This window comes from Chrysochloris asiatica, unplaced genomic scaffold, assembly GCF_000296735.1.
Source record: "Chrysochloris asiatica unplaced genomic scaffold, ChrAsi1.0 scaffold00126, whole genome shotgun sequence".
Taxonomy (NCBI): domain Eukaryota; kingdom Metazoa; phylum Chordata; class Mammalia; order Afrosoricida; family Chrysochloridae; genus Chrysochloris; species Chrysochloris asiatica.
The window spans coordinates 8,225,721-8,242,480 of record NW_006408644.1 but is presented as its reverse complement, the minus strand read 5'-3'; the positions used below and the strand labels follow the sequence as shown (position 1 = coordinate 8,242,480).

The 16,760-nt window shown below is 41.5% G+C and overlaps 1 protein-coding gene across 2 annotated transcripts in view; it reads right to left on the bottom strand.

Moving 5' to 3' along the window:
• The window catches only part of DRP2 (dystrophin related protein 2), a 70,795-nt gene that overhangs the window by 35,003 nt on the left and 19,032 nt on the right, over positions 1 to 16,760 (bottom strand). Inside the window, exons 1-2 of one of the 2 annotated variants that reach the window (XM_006869097.1) lie at positions 6,693 to 6,809; positions 1,562 to 1,725 (exon numbers count right to left, since the gene is read on the bottom strand). In XM_006869097.1, coding sequence (XP_006869159.1) covers positions 1,562 to 1,725; positions 6,693 to 6,809 — 281 coding nt within the window. Of the gene's footprint in view, positions 1 to 1,561; positions 1,726 to 6,692; positions 6,810 to 16,760 lie in introns of those variants that run through there. The other variant, XM_006869098.1, reaches the window with a different exon arrangement.

Sequence of the window (16,760 nt, the reverse complement as noted above, 5' to 3'; positions counted from 1 at the left end):
AAATCGGGCTGCCAACCTCAAGGTCTGCAGTTCGAAACTACCAGCAGTTCCACGGGAGAAAGATGAGGCGTTCTGCTCCCGTAAAGATTTACAGCCTCGGAAACCCTGTGCAGGGTCACTATGAGTCAGGAGCGACTCCACGATACTTAACAACAACAACAACAACTCTGGTTGGAGTGGAAAGGGACCGGTATCTCCTCGTCACCTATCACAAAGGCTCTTGAGATATCTTCACATGGCACTAAAAAGTGGGCAGGACCATGGATGGGGATGGTGAGGTAAAAGTCACTGTGTGATCCTCAGTTAATTCAGGTGCATCAGGCTGGAAAGGGTAGGAAATTGAGCAGGGGCATTAGGGGATGACAGTTGTCCGGTTCCACTCTTACCCTGGCAGGATTCAAGTCATGTTCAATTACTTAGCCCAAGACTACCCAGAGTCTAGCCTCAGAGCAGAGAGGATGCTGGTAAGTGGAAGGGCACATTTTACGGCTGTGTGTGTCTGCCTACACATGTGCAAGAAGACATAAAAACATAACTAGCTCAAGGGTCCCAATGGGTGACAACAACATAGGATAGAGGATTGAGATACAGGGAAGAAAATTATCTCTGTCTGCCTGCCCGCACAAATGAACAAGTAACAAGAATCAGGAGGATGACCCACGGTTATATGTAGCCATCAAGCACATTCCTCTTGGTTGATAATAATAATTATCTTTATTCATTGCTTCCCTACTGCCCGGGTCAAGTCTTTTACCTAAATTATTGCTTCAGTGAATTCTCACTGAATAGGCACCACTTTTACCAAGAGAAGTCAAGTTATTTGCCCACAGTTATGCCATTAGTTGAACTATGATTTGAACACAGGTTTGTTTGAACCTCCATTCTTTCAACTTCTCTATACTGTCCTACCCCACCAAAGCCCAGGAGTTTGGGCTTTGATGAGAGGACATGGAAAGGAGTAGGAAGGGTACAGGGGTAGGGAAAAAAGGAGCAACTAATATAGAAACTTCCTTCAAACTCTTACTGAGTTGTTATTAGTTTAGGGAGGAATAGGTGGGCTGATAACCAATGGATGCAAGTAGAGGACATTTAAAAAATTGGGAAGGAAAGTAGATAAGACCCTTGGGGATGCAGAACAGTTATGAGAGAAAGAAGAGGAGGTAACGATCATTTTCTTCATTTATATATCAACATTTTTATGTTTACAAAGCATTTTCGTATCTTATGAGAATTCTCACCACAACACCATGAAGTAGTTAAAACAGATATTATTTCTCCATTCATTCTCCTTTTTTCTTAAACAAACAAAACAAAGTGGAAGTTAAAATTCAGAGAACTCAAATAATATATCCCAGGTGACACTGCTACTTCAAACTGGAGCTCAACTTGAAGTCTCTTGCCTTCTAATCCAGAGTGCTCTCCCCAGTGCCAAAGAAGAAGAGAGAAACAGATGCAAAGGGTGGTACACATGGTAAGAGGAAAAAGCAAGTGTAGCAGCTTAAAGAAGTCCAATGTTATCTAAGCCTTTCTCTAAAGTCCATTTCTAGTGAGTGGACCTTACCGGAGGTTGTGAGACTTCTTTTTAATTTCATTCCAACACAGATTCATGGCTGCCGGTTCCAAGGGTCCAGAGACACCAAGAGACCCGCTAAACAGCTTTGGACTTAGGCAGGAAGCCCCAGCACCATCCTGAGGAAGCACAGGGGCAGCAGTAGTAGCTCTAACCTGGAGAGAAACACAGACATCCAAGCACATAAACAGCTGTGAGTCCTATAGTGTGCCACACCTTGGTCTGCATCAAACTAAGAGTGGAACAACTATGAACAAGAGGAGAGAAGGGCTGGTTTGAGAGCTCAGAAATCCTGTTCTCTGCATGCGTGTTCAGTGGGGAGGAGGTTCAGGTCCTCTCTTGACAAAGGTCAGTCACATATGACTGACTTTTATTATTACTCTTTTTTTTTTTTTTTAAGTTTTTGTTGTGAATTGAGTGCTAGTTTACTTGGGAGAACATCAGTTTTACACTCATCGTTTCGTTGCAATGATTACAATCTCCTCTGTGCATTCAACAGTATTTCCTTCTATTCCCCCTGGGTTTTTGGGGAGGAGGGGGGCATGTACACAAAAACACTCAGGAATATATAATAATTTAAACAACCAAAGGGCACATTCTATAAGTCTGCCTCCTGGCCGTCAGCACTCAGTCTTTCTTACTTTGATGATTACTCTTAACATTATAAATTCTGACAGTGACTACTGCCCAGATGGCATCCTGGGAGTACTTGCTTAGGTAACAAGCTACTCAGAATTACCCAGTCACTGGTATTTTCCCTCAAGGTGAGTGATAGGCTCATACCTCACGTTCCTACAGTTTTATCAAACCTTTGAGATAAGAAAACTGAGGGGTTGCCCCATAAAGAGTCAGAGAGGAAGTAGAACAGCCAGAAAGAGCTATCAGTAGTAGATATTCTACTTCCCAACTGGACCTAGGTCTTGATGCCCCCTCTTCCCTTCCTTACTCTCATTTCCCACCATCAGTCAGGCAGTCCGTAAATAGTCTTAAAGAACGTTATTCACCTTCCAGTGACTGAGAACGAATGAAAGCAGCATTTTGGACCCTGATCTCCAAAATACTCTGCCCAGAGTCAGCAGCTAAGAGAAGAAGCCATGTTATTGTTGGGTACCATCGAGTCAATTCCAACTTAGGTTGACCCTGCATAACAGAGTAGAACTTCCCCATAGCATTTTCCTGGCTCTAATCTTTATAGAAGCAGATATCCTGGTTTTTCTCCATGGAACTGCTGGGTGAATTCAAACCAGTAACCTTTCAGTTAACCGTCAAGCGTTTAACTATTTGTGCCACCAGGATTTCTTGAACCAGCCACAGAGTTACCAAAGTTTAGCCTTATACCCTCAAACTCATATAATCCATCACTTGGTCTCCCTAGCATTGAAATGGCCCTGTGGGCATTGTGGGGCTTTGGGGGAATAGTGTTTATACCAAATAGCCTTTAAGAAGTTAGTGCTTACAGCACATTGCCAGAACTGCCCAGTCAGTAGGGGGAAGAGGAGTGTGGAGGAGGGTACCACACTCCTGTCTGCTCACCTGTCTACCTGCTTGCCTTCTTGTGGAAAGAAAATAGCCCTATTGGTGGTGGTGATGATGTGCCGTGGAGTCGATTCCGACTCATAGCGACCCTGTACAGGATTTCCGAGGCTGTATATCTTTACAGGAGCAGAAAGCCTCATCTCTCTCCTGCGGAACAGCTGGCAGTTTTGAACTGCTGACCTTGAAGTTTGCAGCCCGATTAGTAACTACTGGGGTTGTCAATCCTCAAATCTCTCTTTTACCCCAAACCTACTTTCTTCCCACACAAGACTCTCCAGGCAATTTAGGAAGCCGATTGTCTCATAAAAACCACAGTTCTCAGTCACAAACTGAAAGGGAAGTGAGGACATGAGAGCAGCCAAGCTTAGGGCTTCTGCATGTCTGCCAGCCAGGGAACCATAGCCAGCTTCCATTCACCATCTGTGGTAAGGTTATGAACTCGGCTGCCTGCTCAGGGGGACCCCCATGAGCTGACCCTACCTGTGCTGCCCGGGAGCTCTGTTGCAGGATTGGGCAGCTCCATGATTACCCCTCAGCCTGAATCCTTCTGCCCAGTCTGATGCCTGGTGAGCTGCATGCAAAGTTCTGCCAGGTTCTGAGTAAGCCTGCACAGTAAGAGCAGGCAGAGCTGAACCGGGACAGGAGGCGGGAGCTGTCATCCTGTTTGTTTACTGACCCCCCAGGAATCTGGAGGGGGCGGCTATGTCAGGATTTGGCCAGTGAATCAGAGCTTTGTCGCTGGGGAATTCCGGCTCTCTCCCAATTGGGCCCGCCACACTGGGGCCAGGATGGCCCTCCCAGCCTGGCAAGGAGGACAGGAGTGGGACTGGACATTCCATGGTGCTGAGGAGAGGCATTTAGAGAGTAGTTTCTGTTGATTTCTTTTCCCTTTCCCTGGAAGACACAATGGACTCAATCTGCCTCCAGGCCTATCCCTACCCTAAGGTAGAAGGAAGATCAGACCACTTGGGTGAGAACAATTCTCCCAAAGTCTAACAAGAGGATGGACTTGGGAAATGCACCTAGGTAGGTGTCAGTTAAGCACTCGACTACTAACTGAAAGGTTGGCAGTTTGAACCCACTCAGAGGCACCTTGGAAGACAGGACTGGAGATGTACTTTGCAAAACGTCATGGCCATTGAAAACCTTATGGCACAGTGGTTCTATTCCGCATACACGGAACCACCATAATTCAGAATTGACTTGATGGCAACTAACAACAGCAAGCATCCTCAGAGGCAGTGAGGCACATCTGGAAGCAAAGTGGTGGGACTGCAGGATTGAGAAGCTGGGGCAGCAGAAGGCCTCCGAATTTGATTATCCTCAGATGAGTGCAAGGGCCAGAAAATACATCAGGGTCAATTGAGTGAAAATGAGGGACTGTTTTGCAGTGCCTTTGGGTGGCAAACAAGAGAGGAGAGAGAGCCATATTCTTCCAGACCTCTCTCTGCACTCTGAAATCAGGGTGAGAAGGGTGGTCTGTGGACTTCCCTTTGGAAAGAAATGGGAAAATGAAACCCTATAGCTCCATGCAAGGATCTAGTGTCAAGGAGGCTGCCATGACCTGCCTGTGCTGCCTTAGGCAGGGTGGAGGGGGCATTCCCATAAGCCACTGGCCTGAGGGACAGGGCCCCTCCTGGAAATTACCACTTGTCTCCTTCTCTAACAGACTTGCCTGGGCAAAGGTTAACATTCCAGAGCTGGGCCCCCACCCCTCAGCACTGAGGGAAAACACTTCATTTTTACCAAATAGGGTTCTGTTCCCATCCTCATTTATCTCCCACAGAGTCTTCTGAGCTTTCTACAGTTCAACATTGTTTCCATGCTGAAGCCCACCTACAGGAATAGTTGGAACAGCTGCCTGACCCTTTCTAGGGGTTCTGAGGTGGAGCCAATTGTGATGGATGGGGAATGGCAAGGCCAAGAGAGGGGTGTGGCTCTAGCTTCACTTAGGCTAGGATAATTGGGCTCAAGCCAGATTTAAGAGTTCTCTGAACTGGGAATGCCCCAGAGCTAGAAGCAGCTCCCTTGTAACCTAGTCACAACCAAGCTGTCCTGGCTCTGGTTAGCTTTTCCAGACATCTCAGTTTCCTAACCCCACCAGCTTCTGTACTATTCTCTACCACCCTGCTCTCTTTTCTTTTCCCTTTAATCTCGTAAATCCCACCTAGCAGAGCCAATGTTGTTGTTTGGTGCTGTCAATTCAATTTCTACTCATAGTGACTCCATGTGACAGAGCAAAACTGTCCTACAGGGGTTTCTAGGCTGTAATCTATATGGGAACAGATTGCCAGTATTTTCTTCTGAGGATCAATTGGATGGGTTTAAACCAATGACATTTAGGTTGGCAGCCTAGCACTTAACTGTCATGCCATCAGGGTTGCAAGTAATCATTTTCTTTTCCTTTCTCTATCAATTGCTTTCTACTTCTTGCTTTTACAGCGAAAATGATTGCTTCCCAGTCCCCATTCCCTGCAGGTCATCTACACATTTCTTGAACCTTTGAGAAAAAGTAAGGGCAGTGGGGAAGGAAAAGAAACTGAATAGTGGCAGAGAGACCAAAGTCCCAATCTGCAAAAGGAGTGAATACACTGGGGGACTCCAGAGTTGACATGGCTTTTAGAAGATGTTACAGGCAATGATTTCTCTCTGGTTGACTGTGGAAAAACAGCTCAGGGAACATTACCTCTGGCTTTTATGGCTCTCAAGACTTGGCCTTTCCCTCGTCAGTCTCCTGAAAACTGGTTTGCCAGCACCCACATCCTCCATCCCCAACACCTTTATTCTTCCCTCCCTCTTCACTGTATATTTAGTTGCCACCTGCACCTCCAGACGTGACTCAGTACTGTAGTCCTATCTGTGAGGCACTAGGAGACATATTGCTTTCTCATGTTCCCGTGGCCTCTGGACCCTAAAGTATTGTGGGCTGACTCAAAATATGCTAAGCTTCTACCTTCTCCAGTCAACTTTTCTGTGTACCTTCTTCAATGTCAGGAAAGGAGACTGCCCTCTTAAGATTACTGCTTCTCATACCACCTCAAACTCCTCCTGCTCCCACGTGCCCTAGCAACATACACAAGCATGCACACATCACCACCACTCCACATCCTAGGGGAGAAGAGTAAGAAGAAAGGCAAGTATGAAGCTCAGGAAATACTTACTGAGGCTGAGCCAGGAGTTGTGTGTGAGACTAAGGACTTGAAAGGAAGAACCAACGGAAGAAAAGAGATATCTACAGAATGTGAGGTATGTTACAAAGAAGGCAGAACAAGGGAAGGTCTATCCTGGGACTTACTCTGAAAGATCACTTTCTTCTGGCACCTCCCCAGATCTGAACACCTTGGGAGGATAACATGGAATCAGTCCCCCTCAGCCATAGTGGGTGATTTGGCTTGCCTAGCCCAGTGGCCTTCCTTGCCATATGTCTACCATAGAAGGCCTCAAGATCGATAAGCCATGGGCCAAAAGGAGGCCCACATTATCCAAATGATTTAGTATATACAAATAATGTTGCTGAAGTTCAGGAAGCATGGACACTCAAGAACCCACAGATACTTTTCCTATTCTTTTGCTCTTGGTCTCTTACCTGAGGCTGGGGGCAGGCACTTCTGAGGCTGCGTCTGTGATGAAATTGGTCAGCTGCCCGCCACTCATGACATCGTGGAAAGGTGTAAGGGCATCCCTGCATGACCATAGGTTGCATAAGAACCAAAGCTCATGGGGGTGAGGATGGGCACTGTTGGGCAAAAGCACCTGGAAGAGTAACAAGGAGAGATTTTAGAATCAAGACCTAGAAAAGGTCTATGAATGCAGTATTTACCCAGATAATCCTTGACTAGCTATGTAAATAAACATCAAATCTTATTGCCCTACCCAATAGTTATTCCCAGACTATCATGCACCATTGTCGTTTCTTGCTGTTAGGTGTTCCTCAAGGCAATTTTCAACTCATAGTGACCCCATGTGACAGAGTAGAACTTCTTCATAGGGTTTTCTGGGCTGTCATCTTTATGAGCAGATCTCCAGGTCCTTTTTCCCCTTAGAGCCATTGGGTGAAGTCAAACCACCAACTTCTTAGTTAGCAGTCGAACACTTAACCGTTGTCCCACCAGGGATCCTTATGTACCAAAAAGGACTTTATGTATTTACTCATTAAGGAAGAATCTATTGTTTACCCATTGTGCTTTGTGCTAGAGTCACAGCGATAAATAAGACCCCATTCTTGCTGTCTGAAATCTCATGACCTGGCAAGAAAGGGGAAAGAAGATTAGTCATATATGCTGATAATTATAATATAATGATTATGCAGCAAATGCTACAATCAAGATTTGTCCAGAAGGTCAGGAAAACAGAGTAAGAAACAATTAACTCTGCTGAGATTGTGCACATGTTTCAAGGAGATTGTATTTGAGTTAAGTCTTGAAGGCTGAGTTGTTGTTGTTAAGTGCTGTTGAGTCGGTTTTGACACATAATGGCCCTGTATAAGGTTTCTGAGGAGTGACTGGTGAGTTTGAACCGCCAAACTTGCAGTTCAAACTGACCTTCCTTTCAGTCTAGCGCTTATGTGAATATATGCAGGGAAGAATAGAAGGGCATTCCAGGAAAAGAGCCCCACCCGCACCATGTGCAAAAGCAAATGTCACAGAAAGGCATAGTATATTAAGGGAACAGCGGGTTCAGTATGGCTAGAATTTAGAAGACACAGAGATGAAAAAGATATGGTGTCTGCTTCTGAGAAGTTCACAGCTTTATACAGAGAGAACAGATGGAGAAAATAAAGGCCATGAAGTATTACTTGCATTAATAGTAAAGTATGTATGGGATGCATAAAAGGGACAAATGAGGAAAAAATGAGTTCTACCTAGGAATGTCAGGAAAGGTCTTTCTAGTGAAAATATGCTTTAGGTGAGTCATGCAAGAAAATTGGATTGTTATTGTTGTTGTTGTTAAGTGCCAGGGCCGTCAAGTCATTTCTGACTCATAGCAACCCTATATAGGGGTTTCTGAGGAGCTGCTGATGAGTTTGATCTGCCTCCTTGTGGTTCAAACCAGCGTTATGATGGACTGCTTATCCTACAGTGCCACACTAGGATTATTATTAGGCAGAGGTGTGTTTTTTGTTGTTGTTGTTGTTTTTAAAGAATATTCCAAATGGCCTGAACACAAAATGTGTGGTGTGTTCAGTGTAACCAGAGTACAAGGTGAGTGCCTTGTGAGGCGTAGCAGCTGAGGAAGCTGAAAAATCAGTGAAAAATGAGACTGTGGCCAGATTATGTCATGCCTTGAATGCCAAACATAAGATTCTAAACTTTATCTTGTAGACAATGAGAAGGCATTGAAAATTTTAAGCAGTGAATTGACATGATCAGATTTGCATTTTAGAAGGAGCTCTCTCTGGCTTCCATGTGTGGAGTGATTCTCTTGAAGGGAAAATCCATTAAGAAGTTGCTACAATAGTCAGGCAGTTGCAGTGAGGATGGAGGTATAGTGAAGATATAAAATGCATTGGGCTTGGTGATCAATTGCACATGAAGGTTGAGGGAGGTGAATGAGTCAAAGGTTTCTAATTTAGGAACCTGGCTGGATAATGTTGTTTACAGAAAGGTAGGGAAGAAGGGAGGAGTAAATTTGGTGTGGTGCGGTAATGGATGTATTGCATAATAAGCTATGCTTGAAACATGTTCAGTTTTAGATGTCAGGAACTACGTTTAGAAAAGGAAAAACAGTGAAAATCTAGACGTACAAGCCAATTGACAGTTTAAGAGATGTACACAAGTGTGATGAGAATGGATGGCAAAAATCATACTTGCAATTAATAAAGGTGGTATCTTCTAGTGCTAGGCAAGCACATGCAAAACATACAAATCCCAATCTAGTGGGCAGTAATTGAACATCTTTGATTCCTGATGCTGATGATTAAATAGTCACCATTTTCAGTCTCTATTCCAAGGGTTCTCAACATTTTAGATATGAGGCTCCCCTTCTTAAGAGTAAAAGGAAAAAACTCCTCACCTCACCCACTCACTCCCATAATAGTAGCTGTATTTTTAGTACCTACTGATTAAGAAAATTATATATATATTTAAAGATCTGTGGACTCCTTGCATTAAGCACCTTTCTTTCTTTCTCAGGGGTCCATGGTCCAAAGATTGGTGATTATTACAGCTCATCAGGGCTCAACAATTTATGGTCTGAAGTACACTTTATTGCAGTCAAAGCCCCTAGAGATTACATAGTTTCTCATATTCTAAGAGATTCCCAAGAATGGTTGAAAAGATGGTTCCTTGCTGATCAGACACCAACATAAAACAATTAGTCACTCAGATACAAAATGAAATGTTGATATCAGCATCAATACAGGGGCTCAATCAAATATTGATAAAGGCTACAAAAGGCTTGCCTAAGTGTTCTTATGTTAGTGAGGGAGGAACAATTCAGAAAAGGAGAGTGATAATAGTTACACCTCTAAGACTGTAATCAGTGCCACTAAACTGCACATGTAAAAACAGCTGAATTGGTGTGTGTTTTGCTGTGTATATATGTTCAACAACAACAAAAATTTTTTTAATTTTAAAAAGCTTGCTTACAGACTATTTTTTGAATTCGTTTTTACTTTTGCTGATTAGACAATTTTTTGAATTCGTTTTTACTTTTGCTTCTTAGAAAAATTAAAAATACAATCATAAAAAGAAAAAGAAAAATCAACTATAATATCAACACCCAGAAATAACCATTGTTATTAGGTGTGAAGTCTTACAGTTCTTCTATGAAAAATATAAACATTTACTTTTTAAACAAAATTTTCATTATTAGAGATACATCATTTAGTAGCCTGCTATTTTCACTTGCCATCATGTCATGGTCATTTTAGAATCCACCACTCGTCTGTCAGTTTATTATTCTCTGGTAGCTTGCATGTTGCTGTGATGCTGGAAAGTATGCCAATGGCATTTGAAATATCAGCAGGGTCACCCACGGTGGGCAGGTTTTGGTTGAGCTTCCAAACGAATACAAATTAGGAAGAAGGAAAGACAGACTACTTTCTGATGTTTAGCCACTAAAAACCTTATAAATAGCAGTGGGACACTGTCAGATATAACCAGACTATTGAATACTGAAACATGATGAAGAGCACCAGAATATTGTCAGATATACTGCCAGAAGATGAGCCCCTCAGGTTGGAAGGCACTCAAAAATATGACTGGGGAAGAGATGTGAAGAGAATCATATAGAAGAAAGCAAAAGGCCATTGAGAAGACAAAGGAGAAGGAAAAGACCAAAATGGATTTCAGAAGAGACTCTGAAGCTTGCTTTCCAGCATAGAGATGCTAAAGCAAACGGAAGAAGTAAGAAGGTATAGGAACTGAACAGAAAATTTCAAAGGTCAGCTTGAGAAGACAAAGTCAAATATTATAGCAAAATGTGCAAGGACCTGGAGTTAGAAAACTGAAAGGGAAGAACACGCTCAGCATTTCTCAAGCTGAGGGAACCAAAGAAAAAAATCAAGCCTCAACTTGTGGTATTGTATCATGCAGTATTGGCAAAATATTGAACGATACATAAAACATCAAAAGATGATGGAAGGAATACACAGATTCACTGTACCAAAAAGAAATGGTCGATATTCAACCATTTCAAGAGGTAGTATATAATCAAGAGCCAATGGTACTAAAGGAAGAAGTCCAAGGTACACTAAGGGAATTGGCAAAGAACAAGGCTCCAAGAATTGATGGAATAGAAATTGAAATCCTTCCACAGCACTGGAGGTACTCACTCATCTATGCCAAGAAATTTCGAAGACAGCTACCTGTCCAACTGACTGAAAGAGATCCATATTTGTGTCCATTCCAAAGAGAGGCGGCCCAACAGAATGCAGAAATCATTGGATGATATCATTAATATCACATGCAAGTAAAATTTTGCTAAAGATAATTTTTAAATGGCTGCAACTGTAAATTGGCATAGAACTTCTAGAGATTTAAGCCAGATTCAGAAGAGGACATTGAATGAGGGCTATCATTGTTAACATCAGATGGATCTTGGCTGAAAGCAGAGAATACCAGAAAGAACTTTACCTGTGCTTATAGACTATGCAAAGGTCTTCAGTTGTGTGGATCATGACAAGCTACGAACAACATTTCAGAGATTGAGTATTACTGAACACTTAATTGTACTCATGAGGAACTTCAACATAGACTAAGAGGTAGTCACTCAAACAGAATGAGAGGACACTGAATTGTTTAAAATCAATAAAGGTATGTGTCAGGGTTATATCCGTTCACTATATCTGTTCAAATAATCTGAGAAGGTGGATTATATGAAGAACGTGGAATCAGGATTGGAGGCAGACTCATTAACAATCTGCAATATGAAAGCAAAGAGGGCTTAAAATACTTAATGATAAAGATCAGTGGCCACAGGCTTTAGTATGGGTTGCACCTCAATGTAAAGAAAACACAAATTCTCACCACTGGACCAATAAATAGCATCATGATATGTGGAGAAAACATTGAAGTTGTTAAAGACTTCATTTTGCTCGAATCAACCATCAACACTCATGGAAGCAGCAGTCAAGTAATAAAGCGATGTATTGCAGGCAAATCTACTACACAAGACCTCTTTAAAGTGTTCAAGAGCAAAGACGTCAGTTTGAGGACTAAGTAAGGTTCACCTGACCCAAGCTGTGGTATTTTCAATAACCTCATATGCATGTGAAAGTTGGATAATGAATAAGGAAGATCATTGAAGAATTGATGCATTTGAGTCATGGTGCTGGAGAAGAATCTTAAATGTATAGACTGCTAGAAGAACAAAGAGATCTGTGTTGGAAGAAGTACAGCTGAATGCTCTTTAGAAGTCAGGATGGGGAGACTTCGTCTCTCATACTTTAGACGTATAATCAGGAAGGAAAGTCCCTGGAGAAGGACATTATGCTTAGTAAAGTGGAAGTTCAGTGAAAAAGAGGAAGACCTCCTATAAGATGGATTGTCACAGTGACAGCAGCAATGGGCTCAAGGGTAATAACTGTGAGGACGGTACAGGACTGGGCATTGTTTTCATTCTGTTGTGCACAGGGTCGCTATGAGTCAAAATCTACTCAATGGTACCTAACAACAATAACAACATTTTAGGATGTCATTATATACTCATTTGAAACATGATTTCTAATGTCTCATAAGTGGTAGAGTATAATGGGCTCTGGAGTCAGACAGACCTAGAGTCAAATCCACACTATTCAACCTGAGTCTCAACATCCTCATCTGCTAAATGGGGATAACAATGATATCACCCTCATTGTATTATGCTAACGATTAAGTTAATGATGCATTTAAATAACTCAGTACAGTATCTGACAATAGTATACAGCTTAATAAATGTTAGATGCAATCCTGTATAGCATTCCATTGAATATTTTTTTTTACCAATTAGATGACTGCTGACAACTCTTCTGTTTTATTAATCATATCCTTGTACATATTTATAATTCTTGCCTTACGATAATTTCCTAGAAAGAGGGTTCCTAGATCAAGAGGTATGAACCAATTTCAGACTTGTGACTCATATCTCTAAATTGCTCTAGAAAAAGGTTACACCAATTTATACCACCATTGTACAAGAGTGCCAGTTTCCCAGCACACATGACCACTTTGAATATTCTTACTTTTAAATTATGTTTGCCAAATTTATAAGTGACTATGACATCTTGAGGACTAGTTTGCATTTCCTTAATTACTTGTTATTGTTGTTAAGTGCTGTCGAGTTTGTTCTGACTCATAGGGACCTTGTATAGGGTTTCCATTTGAAGCAGAATTTTGTTTTTTTGGCTACGTTGCAGGAATTATTTTAAGCACACATGACAAGGTTCAGTACCAACGACATGCATGCCTTCTCTCTGGCTGCCATGCTGCCACCAAGTAGAAAGCAGTGCTTTCTTCCCATTTCCCTGTTCTTTCCTGAAACTCTCACGATCTTAGAAAGCTTCCTTATTTCTTGAATTTCCCCTAAGAGAATAATAACAAGTTCTTGTTGTAAAAAAGAAAAAAAAAAAAAAATCCAATCTAAGAGGACTCAATGCTTTGGACACAGTGAGTTTCTATTAAGGGTGATGGTGTAATTTGGAAATGGATAAAGGTAATGGGTGAACATGATGAACACAAATAATGTCATTGAACTGTATATGTATAGATTGTTGAAATGTCAAGTGATTTGTTACATATATTTTTACTACATACACACACACAACCTTGTTGAATGCCTTTGAATCCTTTCTGGTTCATGGTGGCTGTGTGCCGTGGAATCGGTTCTGACTCATAGCGACGCTGTACAGGGTTCCCGAGGCTGTAAATCTTTATGGGAACAGAACGCCTCATCTTTCTCCCACGTAACAGCTGGTAGTTTCCAACTGCTGACCTTGAGGTTCGCAGCCTGATTCGTAACCACTATGCTACCAGAGCTCCTTCCTTAATTATTAGGGATGCTTAATATTTTCCCCCCAAATTTTTAATGGCCATTTGTACTTCTTCCATGAACTCTCTCTTTAGTCCCCTTTTGAGATTCACTTCCCTACAGGTAATCTTTTCCTTCTTATTCCTCTACTCATCAGATGTCTGGTTGATGCTTCACAAAACAAATATAAAATAAAATAAATCCAGGAGTCAAATAATTCAGAACTTCTAATTCCAATGCAGGCAGAAAAGAAACAAAGCTCTTTCTGGTCCTATTACGACTCTCCCCTTCTATTTTCAAACTTTGGCGCTGACTGTGACTTCAAGTAACTTCACTTCTCTACGGCGTATTTTGCTAATGTGGAAAATGTTAAGGTTCAACTAAATTAAACATTGTCAAGCATCAAAATGCCATCTTCTCTGTATTTGTATAGCATGCTTTTGTAGCTACTGTTTTACTTAATCTTCAGTGTAACTTTGTAAGGTTGTCTCAGCAAGAATTATGATCCCATTTTGTAGATGAAGATTCTGAGATACTATTTATTGAAACAAGGTCTCCTGATTTCTGGTTCTTTGCTGCTTATTCAACACAAATGTTCTTCTGTCTCTCTATATCCATCCTATCTCAGACTACCCCCTGCACAGAGTTACTTCCTATTCTTCCTTTTAATTTTGTCAGGGCTTTACAGAATTGAAGATGAATCAGATTTATTCCCCAACTAGTCAGGTGTAAGTAAGACATAAGACATAAGACAGATAGACAAAAAGCATAATTTAAAGGAGAAAATGATTCATACTACAGACATCATGTTATGAAAGGTCACAGAAGAAGAAGTGCTCACTCTGGATGAAAGAATTTAACATGCGTTCATAGAAGAGATGTTTTCAAGTTGAGTGAGACAGATTTAGACACCTGAAGTGGCATGGAAGATGCCTGTGCTCTCCCCTAAGGATGCTGCTAGATACCAAAGCTGTGTCTCTTTGGCACTGGGAACACTCTTTTCATCATTATCAAAGCTATATGCAGATCCTCCAAGAGGAGCTAGAAAAACGACATCTTTTCTTCTGGGCAGAGATGAAAAAACCTTATAAATTACCAGGATTCCAGGATCAAAGCAAGATTGTTGGCTCATGGAGGACAAGGTTAAAGTCTGATATTTATTTACATCTCACATATATTTAGCATGGTATTAAGCACAGAGTAGGCACTCATTGAATATTTTCTGATTTAATTTGTAGGTAAAGAAAGGTCTTGGATATACAGATTTATTTGTATTTGTATGAAATGATGTATGCACACTGTGATCATTTGAAGCAATTCTTGAAGTGGCAAAAAAAAAAAATCAAACAATCTTAATATCCAATATAGAGAGAGATCTGGTTAAATAAATAACAGTAGGTCAATATAAAATAAGAAGAAGAAACTCTTTATGTACAAATATGGGATAATTTATTAAGATATATTTCAAGTAAAGAAAATAAAAAGGAGAAACACCAAAGATTTTATCTACATTTATGTTTGTTTTTTCTTTTTAAAGGAAAACATGTGCTTTTGTTGTTGTTGTTAGGTGCCATTGAGTCGGTACTGATTCATAGCGACCCCACAACAGAATTAAACACTGCCTGATCCTGGGCTAACCTCAAAATTGTTGCCATGCTTGAGTCCATTGATGCTGCCATTTTGCCAATCCATCTTGCTGGGGGTCTTCCTCTTTTTCTCTGACCTTCCACCTTACCAAACATGATATCCTTCTCCAGTGACTGGTCCCTCCTGACAATATGCCCGAAGTATGAGAGATGAAGTTTGGCCATCTTGGCCTCCAAGGAGCACTCCGGCTGCACTTCTTCCAAAACATATTGATTGGCTATTTTGGCAGCCCATGGCGCTTTCAATATTCTCCTACAACACCATAACTCAAATGCATCAATTCTTCTATGGTTTTCCTTATTCACTGTCCAGCTTTTGCATGCATATGTTGCTGTTGTTAGGTGCCATCGAGTTGGTACCGACACATAGCAACCTTAGGCACAGCAGAACGAAACACGGCTCGATCCCGGGCCAACCTCAAAATTGTTGCCATGCTTGAGTCCATCCACGCTGCCACTTGGCCAATCCATCTCATTGGGGGTCTTCCTCTTTTCCTCTGACCCTCCACCTTACCAAACATGATATCCTTCGCCAGCAACTGCTCCTTCCTGACAATATGTCCAAAGTATGAGAAACAAAGTTTGGTCATCTTGACCTTTAAGGAGCACTCTGGCTGCACTTCTTCCAAAAGAGATCTATTGGTTCTTTTGGCAGCCCATGGCACTTTAAATATTTTCCTCCAACACCATAATTCAAAGGCATCAATTCTTCTATGGTCTTCCTTATTCACTGTCCAGCTTTCGCATACACATGAGGTTATTGGAAATACCATGGCTTGGGTCAGGCGCACTTTAGTCCTTAAACTGACATCTTTGCTCTTCAACACTTTAAAAAGGTCTTGTGCAGTAGATTTGCTTAATGATCTCTTGACTGCTGCTTCCGTGAGTGTTGATCCAAAAAGAATGAAGTCCTTGACAACTTTAATCTATTCTCTGTTGTTAAGAATGTTGTTTATTGGTCCAGTGGTGAGGATTTTTGTTTTCTTTACATTGAGATGCAATCCATACTGAAGGTTGTGTGCTCTTTGATCTTCATCAGTAAATGTTTTAAGTCCTCTTCACTTTCAGCAAGCAAGGTTGTATCATCTGCATGTCACAGGCTGTTAATGAGTCTTCCTCCAACCCTGATGCCACGTTTTTCTTTTCATAGAACCTGCTTCTCGGATGATTTGTTCAATAAGTATGGTGAAAGACTACAACCCTGTTGCACACCTTTCTTAATTTTAAAACATTCAGTGTTCCCATGTTCAGTTTGAACAACTGCTTCGTGGTCCAGGTACAGATGCCTCATGACCACAACTAAGTGTTCCGGAATACTCATACTTCTCAATGTTGTCCATAGCTTGTCATGATCCACACAATCGAAAGCCTTTGCGTAGTCAATAAAGCCCAGGAAAACATCTTTCTGATAATCTCTGATTTCAGACGTCAGCAATGATATCCCTCATTCCATGGCCTCTTCTGAATCCAGCTTGAACCTCTGGAAGTTCTCTGTCAATGTATGATTGTAGCCGTTTCTGCATTACCTTCACCAAAACTTTACTCGCATGAGATATCAAAGA